The 13,536-nt window shown below is 52.4% G+C and overlaps 7 protein-coding genes across 7 annotated transcripts; 3 read left to right on the top strand and 4 right to left on the bottom strand.

Annotated features, from left to right (window-relative positions):
• Window positions 1–291: 291 nt before the first annotated feature.
• On the bottom strand, window positions 292–2,682 carry HO173_000717 (uncharacterized protein; the record flags this gene model as incomplete). The annotated part of the gene is made up of 2 exons (XM_037302666.1): window positions 292–2,400; window positions 2,452–2,682. The coding sequence occupies 2 exons, from the start codon at window positions 2,680–2,682 to the stop codon at window positions 292–294; spliced, it is 2,340 nt and encodes a 779-aa protein (XP_037170173.1).
• A 516-nt stretch (window positions 2,683–3,198) lies between these two features.
• HO173_000716 (uncharacterized protein) lies at window positions 3,199–4,090 on the top strand (the record flags this gene model as incomplete). Its single annotated transcript, XM_037302665.1, has 2 exons — window positions 3,199–3,331; window positions 3,423–4,090. The coding sequence occupies 2 exons, from the start codon at window positions 3,199–3,201 to the stop codon at window positions 4,088–4,090; spliced, it is 801 nt and encodes a 266-aa protein (XP_037170172.1).
• A 281-nt stretch (window positions 4,091–4,371) lies between these two features.
• HO173_000715 (uncharacterized protein) lies at window positions 4,372–5,179 on the bottom strand (the record flags this gene model as incomplete). Its single annotated transcript, XM_037302664.1, has 4 exons — window positions 4,372–4,717; window positions 4,775–4,856; window positions 4,909–4,972; window positions 5,033–5,179. 4 exons carry the CDS (start codon window positions 5,177–5,179, stop codon window positions 4,372–4,374), a joined length of 639 nt encoding a protein of 212 aa, XP_037170171.1.
• A 418-nt stretch (window positions 5,180–5,597) lies between these two features.
• Window positions 5,598–8,158, bottom strand: HO173_000714 (uncharacterized protein; the record flags this gene model as incomplete). Its single annotated transcript, XM_037302663.1, has 5 exons — window positions 5,598–5,690; window positions 5,742–7,262; window positions 7,317–7,909; window positions 7,958–8,044; window positions 8,143–8,158. 5 exons carry the CDS (start codon window positions 8,156–8,158, stop codon window positions 5,598–5,600), a joined length of 2,310 nt encoding a protein of 769 aa, XP_037170170.1.
• Window positions 8,159–8,449: 291 nt separating this feature from the next.
• Window positions 8,450–9,298, top strand: HO173_000713 (uncharacterized protein; the record flags this gene model as incomplete). Its single annotated transcript, XM_037302662.1, has 1 exon — window positions 8,450–9,298. The coding sequence occupies one exon, from the start codon at window positions 8,450–8,452 to the stop codon at window positions 9,296–9,298; it is 849 nt and encodes a 282-aa protein (XP_037170169.1).
• A 977-nt stretch (window positions 9,299–10,275) lies between these two features.
• Window positions 10,276–11,355, top strand: HO173_000712 (uncharacterized protein; the record flags this gene model as incomplete). The annotated part of the gene is made up of 1 exon (XM_037302661.1): window positions 10,276–11,355. The coding sequence occupies one exon, from the start codon at window positions 10,276–10,278 to the stop codon at window positions 11,353–11,355; it is 1,080 nt and encodes a 359-aa protein (XP_037170168.1).
• A 253-nt stretch (window positions 11,356–11,608) lies between these two features.
• On the bottom strand, window positions 11,609–13,276 carry HO173_000711 (uncharacterized protein; the record flags this gene model as incomplete). The annotated part of the gene is made up of 5 exons (XM_037302660.1): window positions 11,609–11,870; window positions 12,014–12,058; window positions 12,139–13,025; window positions 13,078–13,182; window positions 13,232–13,276. 5 exons carry the CDS (start codon window positions 13,274–13,276, stop codon window positions 11,609–11,611), a joined length of 1,344 nt encoding a protein of 447 aa, XP_037170167.1.
• Between the last annotated feature and the right edge of the window lie 260 nt (window positions 13,277–13,536).

Genomic DNA, 13,536 nt, shown 5'->3' with positions numbered 1-13,536 from the left:
AATTCGCCTGGGTTGTGTAGGGAAGCACGCCCGGTCTCAGACAGGCTATTCTGACATTGCTTTTGAGAGTATCTAAGAATCAGGGCACGTAGTAGTCTCTTCGTCATGCCGGGCACATCCTGGCGGTCAAGCAGATCTATCACGTGTGAGGAAGGAGACGTGCTACTGTATTCAAAGCTGCGGGATATCAGCAGTGCGAACATAATAATGTATATCAGCGAAGACTATGACAGATAGCACTCAAGGTCTTCAATTTTCTCATTGAAGCTACTTTCTCCGCAAGCGAAAACCCTAGACCTTGGTCGTCATTCTTGCTAGTGGCGATGCATCCCTCTGCCCCTTCCTAACCCTGCCATTGCCATTCCTCTCGCCTTCAGCAGCATCCGTCTCGGGATCATCACCAGGCTTAGGCGAGGGATTCGGACTGTACGCAATTTTCGGCCTACTCTTGAAGACGCTATCATACCCTGCTCCAGGGCTGAATAGCTCTTCCGGCGGAGTCAATTCAGTCACCCTCTCCAGCTGTCTCTTGGGTGTTTCAAACTGATTTGTTGGATAAGGTTTGGAAGTGCGGCGGTCAAGCATGGATTTGCGAGATCCTTTGGGAATTGAGGGTACCAGTGAGATTGATTGTCTCGTGCGCTCGAGGAGGGTCGTTGGACCGCTAGGATCGGTAGTTGGATGTGATGTCTTGGAGGCTATAGGAGGCAATGGCGTTGAGGGAGGTCCTTCTGGTAGCAAACTCTGCAGCCCGACAGGGCTGGCCAAAGCCATCGATTGACGGGTCCTTTCTATCAGGGACACTTTGGACTTTGCGGGCGTTGGAACGGCGTTGATGGTCATTGAGACGATCTGCTCCGCGAGTATGTCGTCTTCATTTGGCGACTCAGATTCAATTATGTCTTCCTGCTTGTCTTCCACTGGTAGAGAAGAAATCCAAGAGTCATCATCGTCCAACGTGGCTGGATCGCTGTTTTTGGTGGAAAGCGTATGTGGATGGTCTGATGGCCTGGGAATGTCGCTGAATCTATTTTCAAGCTTTTGCGGTTCGTCCTTTTTATTGTTGGGGGTTGATGACGCTCCATTCTGATCTAAATGTTGCGTTGAGTCTAAGTGATCAATGCGTACCGTGTGGTCTGATGGTTCGCTTAATTGGAGCTGTCCGTCAGAGATTTCGGAGAAGCCAGACTCATCCGTATTGTCCATACTAGACACATGAGAAGAGGAGTTGGCGGTGTCTCCTTCTTGATAGTCCCGCAGATTACCTCGTACTGGGCTTTTTGTAATACCACCTAGGTCTCCATTCCGAGTGGCCACACTCTCTGTCTCCTTCTGCTTCGAAGCTGCTCGCGAGTAAGCGGGAGATGTGTCGGCTCCTGGATCCTCGACTGGTAGCATACTCTTCAGAGGGCTTTTCCTTGGGCTAAAAACAGGGTCCCGCTCCTTGAGCTCGTCTTGAGTATTCTCCTTTCTCAATCGCATCGGGTGGGTCGGCGATGTTTCGTTCTTTCTTTCCCCCACCTCCCAATCGCTCTTCCTCGGGCTTTTTCTCGGGCTAAAGACGAAGTCTCTTTGTCTCTGGTCATGCGAATTCTTATCTCGGATTTGTATCAACGTTGAGCTTGTGTCACGGGCAGCCGATATAGCCTTGTCATCTCTCTTCATTGCCTCCCTGAAGTTCTTCCAGTCAGTGAGCCTTGCCTCCTGGGTTGCTACCCTCTTGTCCAAGTCCTGTAGGAGACCCTGCCAGCTGGTTCCGGTTGCCCCATCGAAAGTGCCAGCAGATATTTGCAGCCAAGTTTCCGAAAATGGTCTGTCCAGTAAAGAGTCCTCCACTCCCTGTTCTTCGCCCTGTGCAATGACCTCCAGAGGCCTACGGTCTCCCTGCCAATTCTTCTCGAATAGCTTCGATACACGCGCGACCTTGTGATCAGGCATGGGGTTCTTGTCAAGAAGATCCTGAGTTGAGACAGCAGCTTCGAATCTCTGATTTAGCTCTCGCTCCTTCGCATCCAGAGTGCGGCCGAAGTCCTTGTACTTTTCTCTCAAGTCCTTCTTCTTGTGTAGGAGAGCCGTCAAAGATGCTCGGTGGGCAACAGCTAAAGGTAAGAAAGACCTCTGGTCTTTCGCCGTGAGAGCTTTGGCTGTAGCAAGCCGTGCAGCAATACATGCTTTCCCACCGAGTCCGGCGGCCAGAACCTTTCGTAGAACAAGCGTCGAAAACGAGACTAGCAACTCCTGGATCCTTTCACCCTTACAGTCGTCAAAAAAGGTCTTTCTGACTATCACATCTTTTCCCAGTATTGCGTTCTTCTTGAGTTCATTCAGACATCTGAAGAGGGCGGCACGTAGATTCAGGGATTGCAGCGGCACGAAGGCAGGAAAGAACGGTCCGAGCTTCTATTCCCTATTAGCAAGAAGCGACTTCAACATGTACGAGCATGGTCTGACGTCTTTGGTCTCCACAGGGTCCCAAATCTCAAACAAGCGGTAGAAGGCCCACTCAACGCATTGAATTCGGGCCTTCTCGTTTTGCAGAGTATTCTTGCTCGTAAATGTTTGGGCGGTGATTGAAGGCCAGTCATCGCGGCTATCGAGGTCAAGAAGGTGGAGGTTGGTGAGCAGTAGCGAGATGCTTGGAGCCGCATGCGTTGGAGCTGAGGCAGCTGAATGTTTGCTCATTTCGATGTCTCGTATCTTGAGTCATCATAGAGTGAAAAGCGGAAAACAGAATGATTGGGATAGTGAAACAATTCGGTAGATCAAAGAGAATGGAGTTGACTGTCAGACAGGACCGTGGTCCGAAATGGTACTTTGGTAGGCCAGGGACAGTTGACGCGAAGTAAACACAATGACCCGAGACGGTGCCTGAAGATCCGCTGGAAAGGGCCTAGAAGCCCATTTGAGGGCCTAGAAGCAGGGTAGAAACAGCGGTTAGGTATGCCCCACTAAGGACAAGCCTTAAAACAAGCGCTTCCGGGCTGCATCAATGCTCTCGTCTTTGTTCTCATGACCCAGACAATCGTCGTCCAAACATTTTTAAAGACGAAGAACATGTATATATGAGCAAGCGTGCCCCTCCCTTCTTTTCTCTCCCTACAATTTCTTAGAATTGCCTTCCTTCTTTACCCTTCAACCACCGACCCGCCCTTTCTCAACCAGAATCATCGAGCTTAGACCAAAAGTCAATCAATAATCATGTCCGCTCCACTCTCACCATCAGACAATGCAAACTCAACCGTCCACTCCGAACTCAATGATACATCAGATGCTGTCTCCAGCGCCCCGCCTGCAGCAGCCGCCCCAGAAGAGCCATGGTCCGTCCGATCAGGTAAACAATAACCGCTCCTCCACCTCCTTCGCCTTGCCTCTTCTCTACCTCATTCAACAGTCAAAAAACCCAAACACTGACAGCCCAACAGCCCTCGCAAACCTCCCCACCGCACGACCCACCTCCCAATCCACCTCACCCCTCCCCTTCCTCCACCTCCTCGAGCGCCTCAAAACCACCAAACGCGAAGGCTGGCGCCGCTTCGGCATCACGTCCGGCGAATCCATCTCCGACCACATGTACCGCATGTCCATCATCACCATGCTTGCCCCGCCGTCCCTCAGCTCCCGGCTAGACGTGCCCCACTGTACGAAGATGGCTTTGGTGCACGACATGGCGGAGTTGCTCGTCGGGGACATCACGCCCAGGGATCAGGTGCCGAAGGAGGAGAAGGCGAGGAGGGAGGCGGAGACGATGGAGTACCTTTGCGGCGAGGAGGGGCTGTTGGGGCAGTGGGGGCGGGGGGAGCAAGGGAAGGGCATACGGGCCATCTTCGAAGAGTATGAGGAGAGCAAGACGCTGGAGAGTCTGTTCGTGCACGACGTCGATAAGGTGGAGTTGTTGCTGCAGATGGTGGAGTACGAGCACCGAGGGGAGGGGGAACTGGATCTGGGGGAGTTCTCGTGGGTCGCTCAGAAGGTGAAGTTGGACGGAATGAAAGAATGGTGCCGGGAGATATTGAGGGAGAGGGTCGAGTTTTGGAAGGGGTTGGGGAAGACGGCGTCGATGCTGGACATGACCACAAAGGAGGATGCATAGTTGCAACGGACCGCCGTGCATGATAGAGATGATTTGGCTCACGCCTGCGGATACCCTAGAAGCATAGACCGGGAGCATTCAAAGACTGCTTGCAGAGCTCATTCCATTTGGATTATAGGATGATGTGTTGCTAACGAACAACAAGAGCAAACCTACGTCAAGCAACACGGTGCATGTAGAGACCCTGCGAGCGTGCACCGAGAACCTTGTCCACCTGGTCCACTGTTCCAGATCCCGCCCGCAGTCACCAGTCCTCAGCCATTGCACCATCCATCCAGGATCTAAAGCACCAACATACACGCAAAAGCCATTCCCACCACCGCAGCACCAATAGCCCCACCGGTCCTGACGATCCCAGCCACGGAGCGCGGAAAATGGCCCAAAGTCCGCTCGACGCTCGAATCGCATGGGAAAGCGGCAGAGGTGCCATTTCCGGACGCGTCAGGCGCGCAGATGCCCCTGCTGCCATTGTCGTAACCGGCGGGGGGGTAATGAGCGGCGATCAAAGCGGGCGGGAGGACATGACCGGTGGCCACTGGGGGTACAGCTTTGGTCACAGGCTTTGCGCCGGCGGAGGCAGGGGCGGGGGTGCCGGCGACAGGGAATTGGGGGGAGTAGTTCGTTTCGCTGTTGCGGTCGTCAGCCGCTAGGGGTGGTTTACGCGCCGGGAGGTAGGCGACTCACGTTCCTTGTGTGATGGAGAGAACGTACGTGCCGGCTGGAATGGTCGTCGGCGTCCAGGTGTACGAGTCTCCCGCTAGGTTGGCTTTTTGGCGGTCAGTCTTTGAAATGAGCATCTAGGGCGGTGATCGACTCACGTGCGATGGTCACCACTGCCTCGAGTGCCTCTGGGGGTCCTTGGAGTAACTTGATGGTGACTGGCTGAGAGCGTGACGGGCGTCAGTTCAATACGTTGGGATGGATGAAGGTGGTGGATCGTACGGTCTTATCACCCCACCAGCTGAGGCTCATGGGTTTGCCAACGGCGATGCCTTCGAAGCTGTCGACGCTGAACGCCACGGCTTGGACATGGATAGGTAAGAGGAAACCTGCTGCCATCAGGGAAAGGCGCACCATGGAGAAGAACATGATGAACGAGTGTGACAAGGAGCGCAAGAAACCGTGGGTTATGGCTCTGTCGATGCCAATTGCGAGATGCGTGGATCAGGACTTTCGTAGAGGATGCTGCAATGGTATGCTGTAAAATCTGTCACGAATGAATGGATCTGAAGGGGGATGGGATGTGGTTGACCACGGGAGCAGGCGTCCGAAGTGTGAGATGAAAAGGGTTGCCCGTTCCTACCTCACTGTCTTGTCGTGCACCACCCATTATAGCAGGCGCATAGGGGAGGAACACCGATTTCAGCATCGACCGAAGACTAACACACAAGATCTGTAAGCTGAACGCAGGCTTCTCGCGTGTTATTTCGCTTAACGGACTGTGAGGATAAAGTTTTTGGCAGAAAAGGTTTCCGCATACGTGCTGCATTGCATAATGATGAGCTATCTATGCTGACAAGCCTCGTTTTTCGGACTCGCTGAAGAATATGATCATTCGCCAGAGCTTCTTCACGAGTACTTCCGCTTCTTCATCCAAAGCCTATAGGTGTCTGTTAGCATGTCTCCTGCAATCGAGTCTAGTATGGCTTACCCCTTCCAATTCTCCCACAAGAGCTTGAGGTTCACCTCTTTTTCGAATATGATCCTCAACAACCTCAACCAGCATCTGCTCCTGCACCCCAAGATATTCGACGATCTTCTTCTCCACAAAAGGTTTGAGTTGTTCGCCAAGAACAGTCTCGTCAACAAATTCCCATTTGACCGGCCACTTCCATAATCCATCCTTATCTGAAGGTATATCTGCGGCCAGTTGTCGTGCAGCTTGTGCTCTCTCTTCTTCGGTCAGACCCATAGCATCAGCTGCGTTATCGAATTTGATGGGAATAAGTATCCTCTTCGCAGAGCTGTCTGCCTCCTCTTCGTCTTCAAGTAAGCCTTCAACTTCAGCAACCGTTCGTCGGCCTGTAGCAGCTGCTTGAGCCTTTTGAGCTGCTGCACCCAATGAAAGCTTGAAGCGCTGTGGTTCACGAGGTGCCTTGATATCCAGCTCCATCGCTTGTCGGTTTAGGAAATCATCAGCCATGCCTCTCGCTTGTTCTCTCTGCTGGGCATCTCTAGCATTCTCCTTCTCCTCTGCGTTTCGATCCACATCATCAATGTTTGACTCTCTATTCCTGAACGTAGCGCGATTTCGAATCCACATGCTCCGATCCACGTAATATTCCTCGACCTTGCGACTCGCTTCAGCATCATCGTTCCATTCTCTCAAGCGCTTGGCCACAGCCTCCTTCTCAGCTTCTTTTTGCGCTTGCTCTTCCTTGTCTCTGGCCTTCTCTCTTTCCACGGCGGCCGTCCGACTTCGCTCGCGGTTCAACCATCTTCGCCGCTGATCTTGATACATCTTTTCTAGCTCCGCTTCCTTCTTCTCCTGTTTCCGTCTTTCGATCTCTTCATCGCTAGCATCACTATCCGCGTCCTCTCGATCGATCAGGCCGGCGGCGCCTGCGCCATTGATACCACTTCCATTCACAAACGTAACTCCTTTTTGGTAATCCCGCGGCATCTGCGATTCTGTGTAGCCTTTTGGCCCAGCAGGAGCATTAGGTACACCTCTATCTCTGGGGCCGACTGGAATACCATTGGCGCCACCAGCAGGGCCGCTTGGTGCTGACAGAGGGGGAGACGCAAGACGACTAGGTCTGGACTGATTCATGTTTCTGCGCCTCTCCATTGCCTCTAGCTCTTCCTCTCGTCTCAGACGCTCCATGTCTCGACGCGTGCTGCGATCGCGGAAGGCTTGGATCTCCTTGGCGACGGTTTCCCGCATCTCGGCTGGGATATCAGATAGTTCATCATCAGCTGAGAGGGGTATGGTCACAACTTCGGCATCTGGCTTTTCGTCATCATTCTGCATCGAGTAGTCACCGTCGCGATCCACATTCGACATGTCGTTCGTTTGTATAGGTGCTGAAGGATGGGCGAGATCTGCAAGAACTCCTGCAAGAGCGCTTTTGGCCGCATCTAGACGTAATTGAGCTTGGATTGGGTCTTGGTCACCTCGTGATGCCTCCCATTGCTCAAGATAATTGTATGAAGCGTCGTCAATGTTGACCTAAGATATGATGTTAGCAAGGGCCGCAGGCACCAGTCGCTTGAAAAACTCTACCAATATTTTGCTCTTCTCGACCTTTACATCATCGCTGTCTCTTTCCTTCTTGGTACCATTGACAGCTTGTGGCTTGACGGGTACTTCGACTTCTTTCAGCACCTCTACGGCCGTAGCAAGACTTTCGGGATCTTCGTACTCTGCAAAGCCAAATCTGCATGCTTTATTGTCTGCATCCGTTGCCCTGATCCAGCGCCTCAGATTTCCGGTACACCGTAAGATACGTTCTATCCCTTCATCTCCACCCACACCTTCTGTTATACCTCCGACGAAAATTGTCCTTACAATTTCTTCTTTCGTAGGTGGCACCAGCTGCATCATGCTCTCGCGAACAGCTTGTCGTTGTGCGTCCATGCCCTGGCCAGCCCCTAAACCTGGGCGAGCTGATCTGGCCTCTGACTCACGCCGCGGTTCGTTCCCTAACGACATGGCTGGCTTCGATGGGCCAGTAGTGCCGAGGCGTATGACAGGTGCGTTGAAGTTGATGTTGGGCATATTGGCCGGTGGTTGGAAGCTCGAAGGGAAGCCACCGGGTCGGCCTGGTTGCTGATTATTTGCCTGCATGCCTGGAGGAGGAGCTGTACCTGGTGCAGCTACAAGCTGTCAGCACAAGCTGTCGAAACGCAGTGATTGCGGCCTACCTGTTCCGGGTGGAGCTCCCATCCCGGGCGGAGCGCTGCCCCCGGGGAAGCCCCCAAAGGCTGGGGAACGGCCATAGCCAGGAGCACCTGAAAGCCATGTCAGCAATTCGAGGGTTATCTGAGCAGGATCACCTGTGGAGCTCAGGCCATGGAGCTTATAAGGATGCTCGAAAGGGTCATTATACCTTGATAGTTGTACATTAGAAGATGTGGAAAGAACAGTGAAGGCTTCAGATAGTCGAGTCAGTGATTTGCCATCAGTACCAAAGTATGCGGCTCTCTTGACACGTCGTTACCCTTGGTGTAAGTACACAACGGAGAAAATCTTGAAACATGAAGCTCGCCTTGAAGTTTGAGCCAAAAACACACCGGCACGGGAAAACGTATTCCCGAACCAATGGCATTAGCCACAAGCATCCATTGACATTCGTGATCCGAGTGGTGCACTCTCGGAGATATTATTCTGTATGTCAATTCAATCCCTTTTCAGTCATGGAACTTAGACTGGTGAGCAATCCTCTGCTGAGATCTCGAATGCCACCACTACTCTCTTTCCTCACACATTCAACTCCTCCACTATGGCGATCGACCGCGGCTTCTCGACAGCTGCGACTGCTCATGCCTAAGTCGCCAAGATGTACAAGCTCGAATTTTCATACCACAACTCGTCGCCAGCGGGATAATGCATCGTCCACGGCGGCCGACCTCGACTTTCTCGAAGATAAGCCTCAGCCAAAGCCTGAGCAAATTTCTCGGTCTCCAGCCTCGCAAAGAAGGCCTATAGATGACATACTTGGGAGTCAGCTCGACAGCCTTCTGGATTCGACTTTCCACACTCCTACTCCAGCCAAAAGAAAATCCTCGGAACCAGCTGATGAATCCTCCGCCGCAATGATCGAAACCGCTTTCCAAAACTCCAACCGTACACGCGCCCCCGACAAACATTATCAAGAAATATTTCGAAAAATGCAGTTTCCTCCTTCCCAGGAGCTGACAAGCGCGGGCACCCCCAGAATTGTCTCCCGTGATGCAAACCGAACTTTGGAGAATACTCAGAAGACGCCTAAGCGGGCCACTCGCACAGTCCGATCACGCCCAGCAATTGGACGTACAATCGAGGTGGTTCCTGAAAGAGGAGTGGATTTCGGGCGTGCCTTGAGAGGTTTGGAAATTTCTTGTGCCGTCAACAAGGTCAAGCAGGACTTGTCACGCCAACGATTTCATGAAAGACCGGGCTTGAAGAGGAAGAGATTAAAGAGTGAGAGGTGGAGAAAGTTGTTTAAGGCGAGCTTTAGGGCTACAGTAATGAGGGTGAGGGAGATGAGGAGGAAAGGGTGGTAGAGGGGAGATAGCATCATAGAAGAGTGGCATTTGTGCATGGCCAGCGCAGAGAGAGACGACGACGGACAGCATTGAGTGCGCGTTCTGAGCATTGCCTCCGTTCGAAGCATATCACGTGAGGGGCACTTTACAGGATTCAGTGAGATACATCTACTGTGCGAAATCATTGTTGTCTGGCTGGTTGTTGGCTTAATTGTTTGCCTTTATGGAAAGAACGCAAATATACAAAGCATCATTGCCATACTGGCAACTGATACCGAAGACGCCAGCGGCACGTTTTTTGACTGCCGCGGTGGCGCTAAACGCCATCTTCTTCTCCATCGCCAATAAACAGATGGGATCTCGGACACCATGATATAGAATGCCATATTCCTGCGAACATTCCATTCGGAATAAGGGAGATTCTGGCAAAACACATGGACTCATTAGCTACACAATCTCTTTCCACCTGCCTCATTGGGCTTCAGAACTTGCGTAACCAGGAGCTGAAGGATTTCCTCCCGGTACCTGCTTTTCGCCTGCTCTTTTGGACCAATCCCTCCGCTGGCAACCCACGCGACCTTCCTTTGTGGGTTTCATGAAGAGATGAACCCGGCAGTTGTGGACGTTGATGAGATCAACGTGCAGGCAGAAGCGATCTTGAAGCTCGACACGGTAGCTCGGCTAGGTCCTTTTTCCCCCCTACGTGGAAGTCCATAAGATGGAGCTATCCCCACTTGCTCAAATGTCTCGTTTCTCCCTGATTCTTCAAGACGGTCGCCTTGTGTCACGGTTCCAGCTCCTTTGAAACACTGCGCAGCCCGATTAGGCTCAGTGTGACTTGGCGCTACCTACATACACGGGCTTCACACGGTATATAGACCTCTTCATTTCCAGTATTCTATTCATATTGCGAATACACCTCACAAATTATTCAGATCACATTCCACTCCCCAACATTTTGTTGAAAAACACTGTGGCATCTAATTTCCCTCAACATGCGTTTCCCAACCACCCACACCCTGACCTTGCTCCTTGCCCTCCTTCCTCTCACTTCCATCGCCCTTAACATCATCGTAAACAACGATGATGGTTTTGGCTCCGCTAACATTCGCGAACTTTACCGCTTTCTCAATGTCGCCGGCCACAACGCCTGGATCGTCGCACCCGTCTCGAACGAATCCGGAAAAGGAGGCACCGAAGTCTTTACCACCGAAGCAAATTTGACCGCACCTTCTGAGTTCGACCTCGTTCCTAAAGGCGCCCCTAGCTTCGGCACCGATCCTAACGACTCGCACATCTGGTACTACAACGGTACGCCTACTGCCTGTACCTTCTTCGCTCTGGACTATGTTGTGCCCAACTACTGGAACGGCACTAAGCCGGACCTCCTGGTGGCTGGGCCCAATTTCGGCCAAAACCTAGGTCCCTTCCTGTACACCCTCTCCGGCACAATGGGCGCCACCTACGCAGCCGTCGAGCGTTCCCTCCCAGCCATCGCGTTCTCAGGTGGCAACAACGGCCAGCGCTCCTACAAAGAGATTAACAAAACCACTCCCTCTGGCTTCCCCGACCCCGCTACCGTCGACGCCCAGCTTTCAGTCGCACTCGTAAACCAACTCGCTAAGAATGGATTAAACAAGTCTCAATTGCTACCTCTCGGCTACGGCATCAGCGTTAACTACCCCGAAATCACCTCCCTCACGAATGACGATTGCGTTGACCCGCCTTTCGTCCAAACGCGCATAACTGGCGGCGCTGAGGTCGACACCGCCGTTTACGATTCTACCACTGGCCTTTTCAGCTATGGCGAGGTTCACCCCGCTGGAGCCAACACGTGTATCAATGGCGACTGCGCCCTGCCTGGTGAGACGACCATCGTCAACAGTGGATGCTTCAGCTCTGTCAGTGTGTTCACAGTCGACTACGATGCGCCGAACCCGGGCAGCGAGAAAACGAGGAAGCTTTTGGAGCCCTTGGTCCAGCGTCGGAATGCCACGGCGAACTCGACGGTTACTTCTCGGAGACTGCGAGCTCGCGCGAATAGGTCCGCGAGATTGGTCGGGAGTCCAGCTTGAGTCAGTGGCTGGAGCTTGGGAAGAGGAATTGATGTAGATAGGGCGTAGATCATTAGAACAAATTGTATGCGTGTGTGTGGAACGGGCCGAGAATGCAATATTGACGCCACAACGACCGTTGACTCTGAACACGATGACATCTTTCTCGATATGTTTGAACACACTAGCCGCAAGTTTCTCAGCCTCTCAGAGTCTCTGTACAGATGGAGCTAAAAGTACACATCTCTGTGCTCTCAGTAAGATACGATGTATGCTAAATCTTCACACCTTCCAAGATAGCTCTTGCCTCCTCACTCCTCCAAAACCCCCCTTCTTCCCCCGGAAAGCCGTACTTCTCCATACTCTCCTCCTTCATCTCGACGCTATACCCGGGCTCTGTAGGAGTCTGGTAGTACCCGTTCTTGATAACGGCAGGATGGTTGAAATGCTCATGCAGATGGTCTACGTATTCCAGTACCGAGAGCTTGCCGGAAACACATACGTAATCGATGGTGCTGAGGTGCTGAGTGTATTCACTTGATGATTTCGGGAGTCAGCATTACTCTTTCGGGAGGGATTCTGGAATCGCGAGGCATGTTTGGGAGCAGAGAACTCTGGAGACATCTTTGACGACTGATAGCGTGTTTGGGGTAGAATTGCCTCGGAAATCATAACGTACGGTAGACCCACGCCGCCGGAGTGGGGGACGATTGGGATGTCGAATCTGGCACATGTGTCAATCAGCGCTTCGGTTTCAAAGCGTTACACACGTCCAGAATGAGGGGGGAAAGGGACAATGTATACTTCTTCGCCATCAGCATAACAGCCAAAACCTCATTGACCCCACCCATTCTACACGCATCAATCTGACAAATATCAATCGCCCCGCCCATCAACAACTGCTTGAACACCACCCGATTCTGACACATCTCCCCTGTCGCAACCCCAATCCCATACTCCTTCAACGCTTCCCTGATCGCCTTGTGCCCCAAGACATCATCCGGACTCGTAGGCTCTTCGATAAACCACGGCTTGAAGGGCGCAAGCTCTTTCATGTATGCGATGGCTTCGGGTACGGACCAGACTTGATTGGCGTCAATCATTAGGATATTGCCGCGGTCGTAGCCGATAACATTGCGGGCGATGGTGAGGCGGCGGATGTCGGAGGAAATGGAGGTGCCGACTTTGAATTTGAAGTGTTTGTAGCCTTCTTCGAGTGTTTCTTGCAACAGACGTTCCATTTTGTCCTCACCGTAACCGAGCCAGCCAGCGGAGGTGGTGTAGGCGGGCACTGCGTGGTTATTTTCTGCTTCTTGAAGTCGTTGGGCTTTACCTGATTCCTCTTTGCACAACATCTCAATGGCTTCTTCAGGTGTGATGGCGTCGGTGATGTAGCGGAAGTCTACACAGCGTACGAACTCTTGCGGGCTCATCTCGGCTACGATTCGCCAGACGGGTTTTTGCAGCACTTTAGCCCAGAGGTCCCAGAGAGCGTTGACGACGGCGCCGAGGGCGAGATGAATGACACCTTTCTCGGGGCCGATCCAGCGTAGCTGGGAATCCGAGACGAGGTAGCGCCATGTTTGACCCCAGTTCGCCGTCAATGATTCTAGAGTACGACCTATCAGGCGGGCAGCGAGATTCTCAATGGCGAGGCAGACAATGTCGTTACCGCGGCCAATGGTGAATGTCTGTATTGGAAACATTCAGCTAGAATTGGGCGTTGCGAGTCGGTAGAAGGACCATGCCATGTCCGGTATGTGGGGAGTCTGTTTGTAGGATGCAGTAGGCTGACGAGTAATCACCTGCTGGGTTCATGGCGTCCGAGCCCGTCTTGTCCAGGGAGGTCTATTTTATTCAGCCATTGACTGATTTTCTCATTGGTGGTGAGACTCACTGGAAACCTGACGTCCTTCGAGGCGAAGCATGTGATTGTGACCATGATGGATGCAAGCGAAGCGAATGGCTGCTATCGATGTGTTGCTGCATCAAATTATTCGAGTCTCGCAATGAGCTGCTGGTCCCCAAAACTAGGCTCCGAGGTGTTTTTGAAGCCATAGTAATTTCTTATTTATCCGTGGGGCAGAATAGGCTGATTGAGAGTTTGTTTGCTAAGGGGACGTTGGTGACGTTGAAATTTGCAGAGAGCTGCGGATCGGCACGAGTTAGTCTTTTCGGGTATCTTATTCACGGCCACTACCC

The sequence above is a fragment of the Letharia columbiana genome, assembly GCF_014066305.1.
Source record: "Letharia columbiana isolate WasteWater2 chromosome Unknown Sc0000001_s0, whole genome shotgun sequence".
In the NCBI taxonomy this organism is placed as follows: Eukaryota; Fungi; Ascomycota; class Lecanoromycetes; order Lecanorales; family Parmeliaceae; genus Letharia; species Letharia columbiana.
The sequence above is the reverse complement of the archived record's forward strand: the minus strand, read 5'-3'. Positions and strand labels throughout refer to the sequence as shown.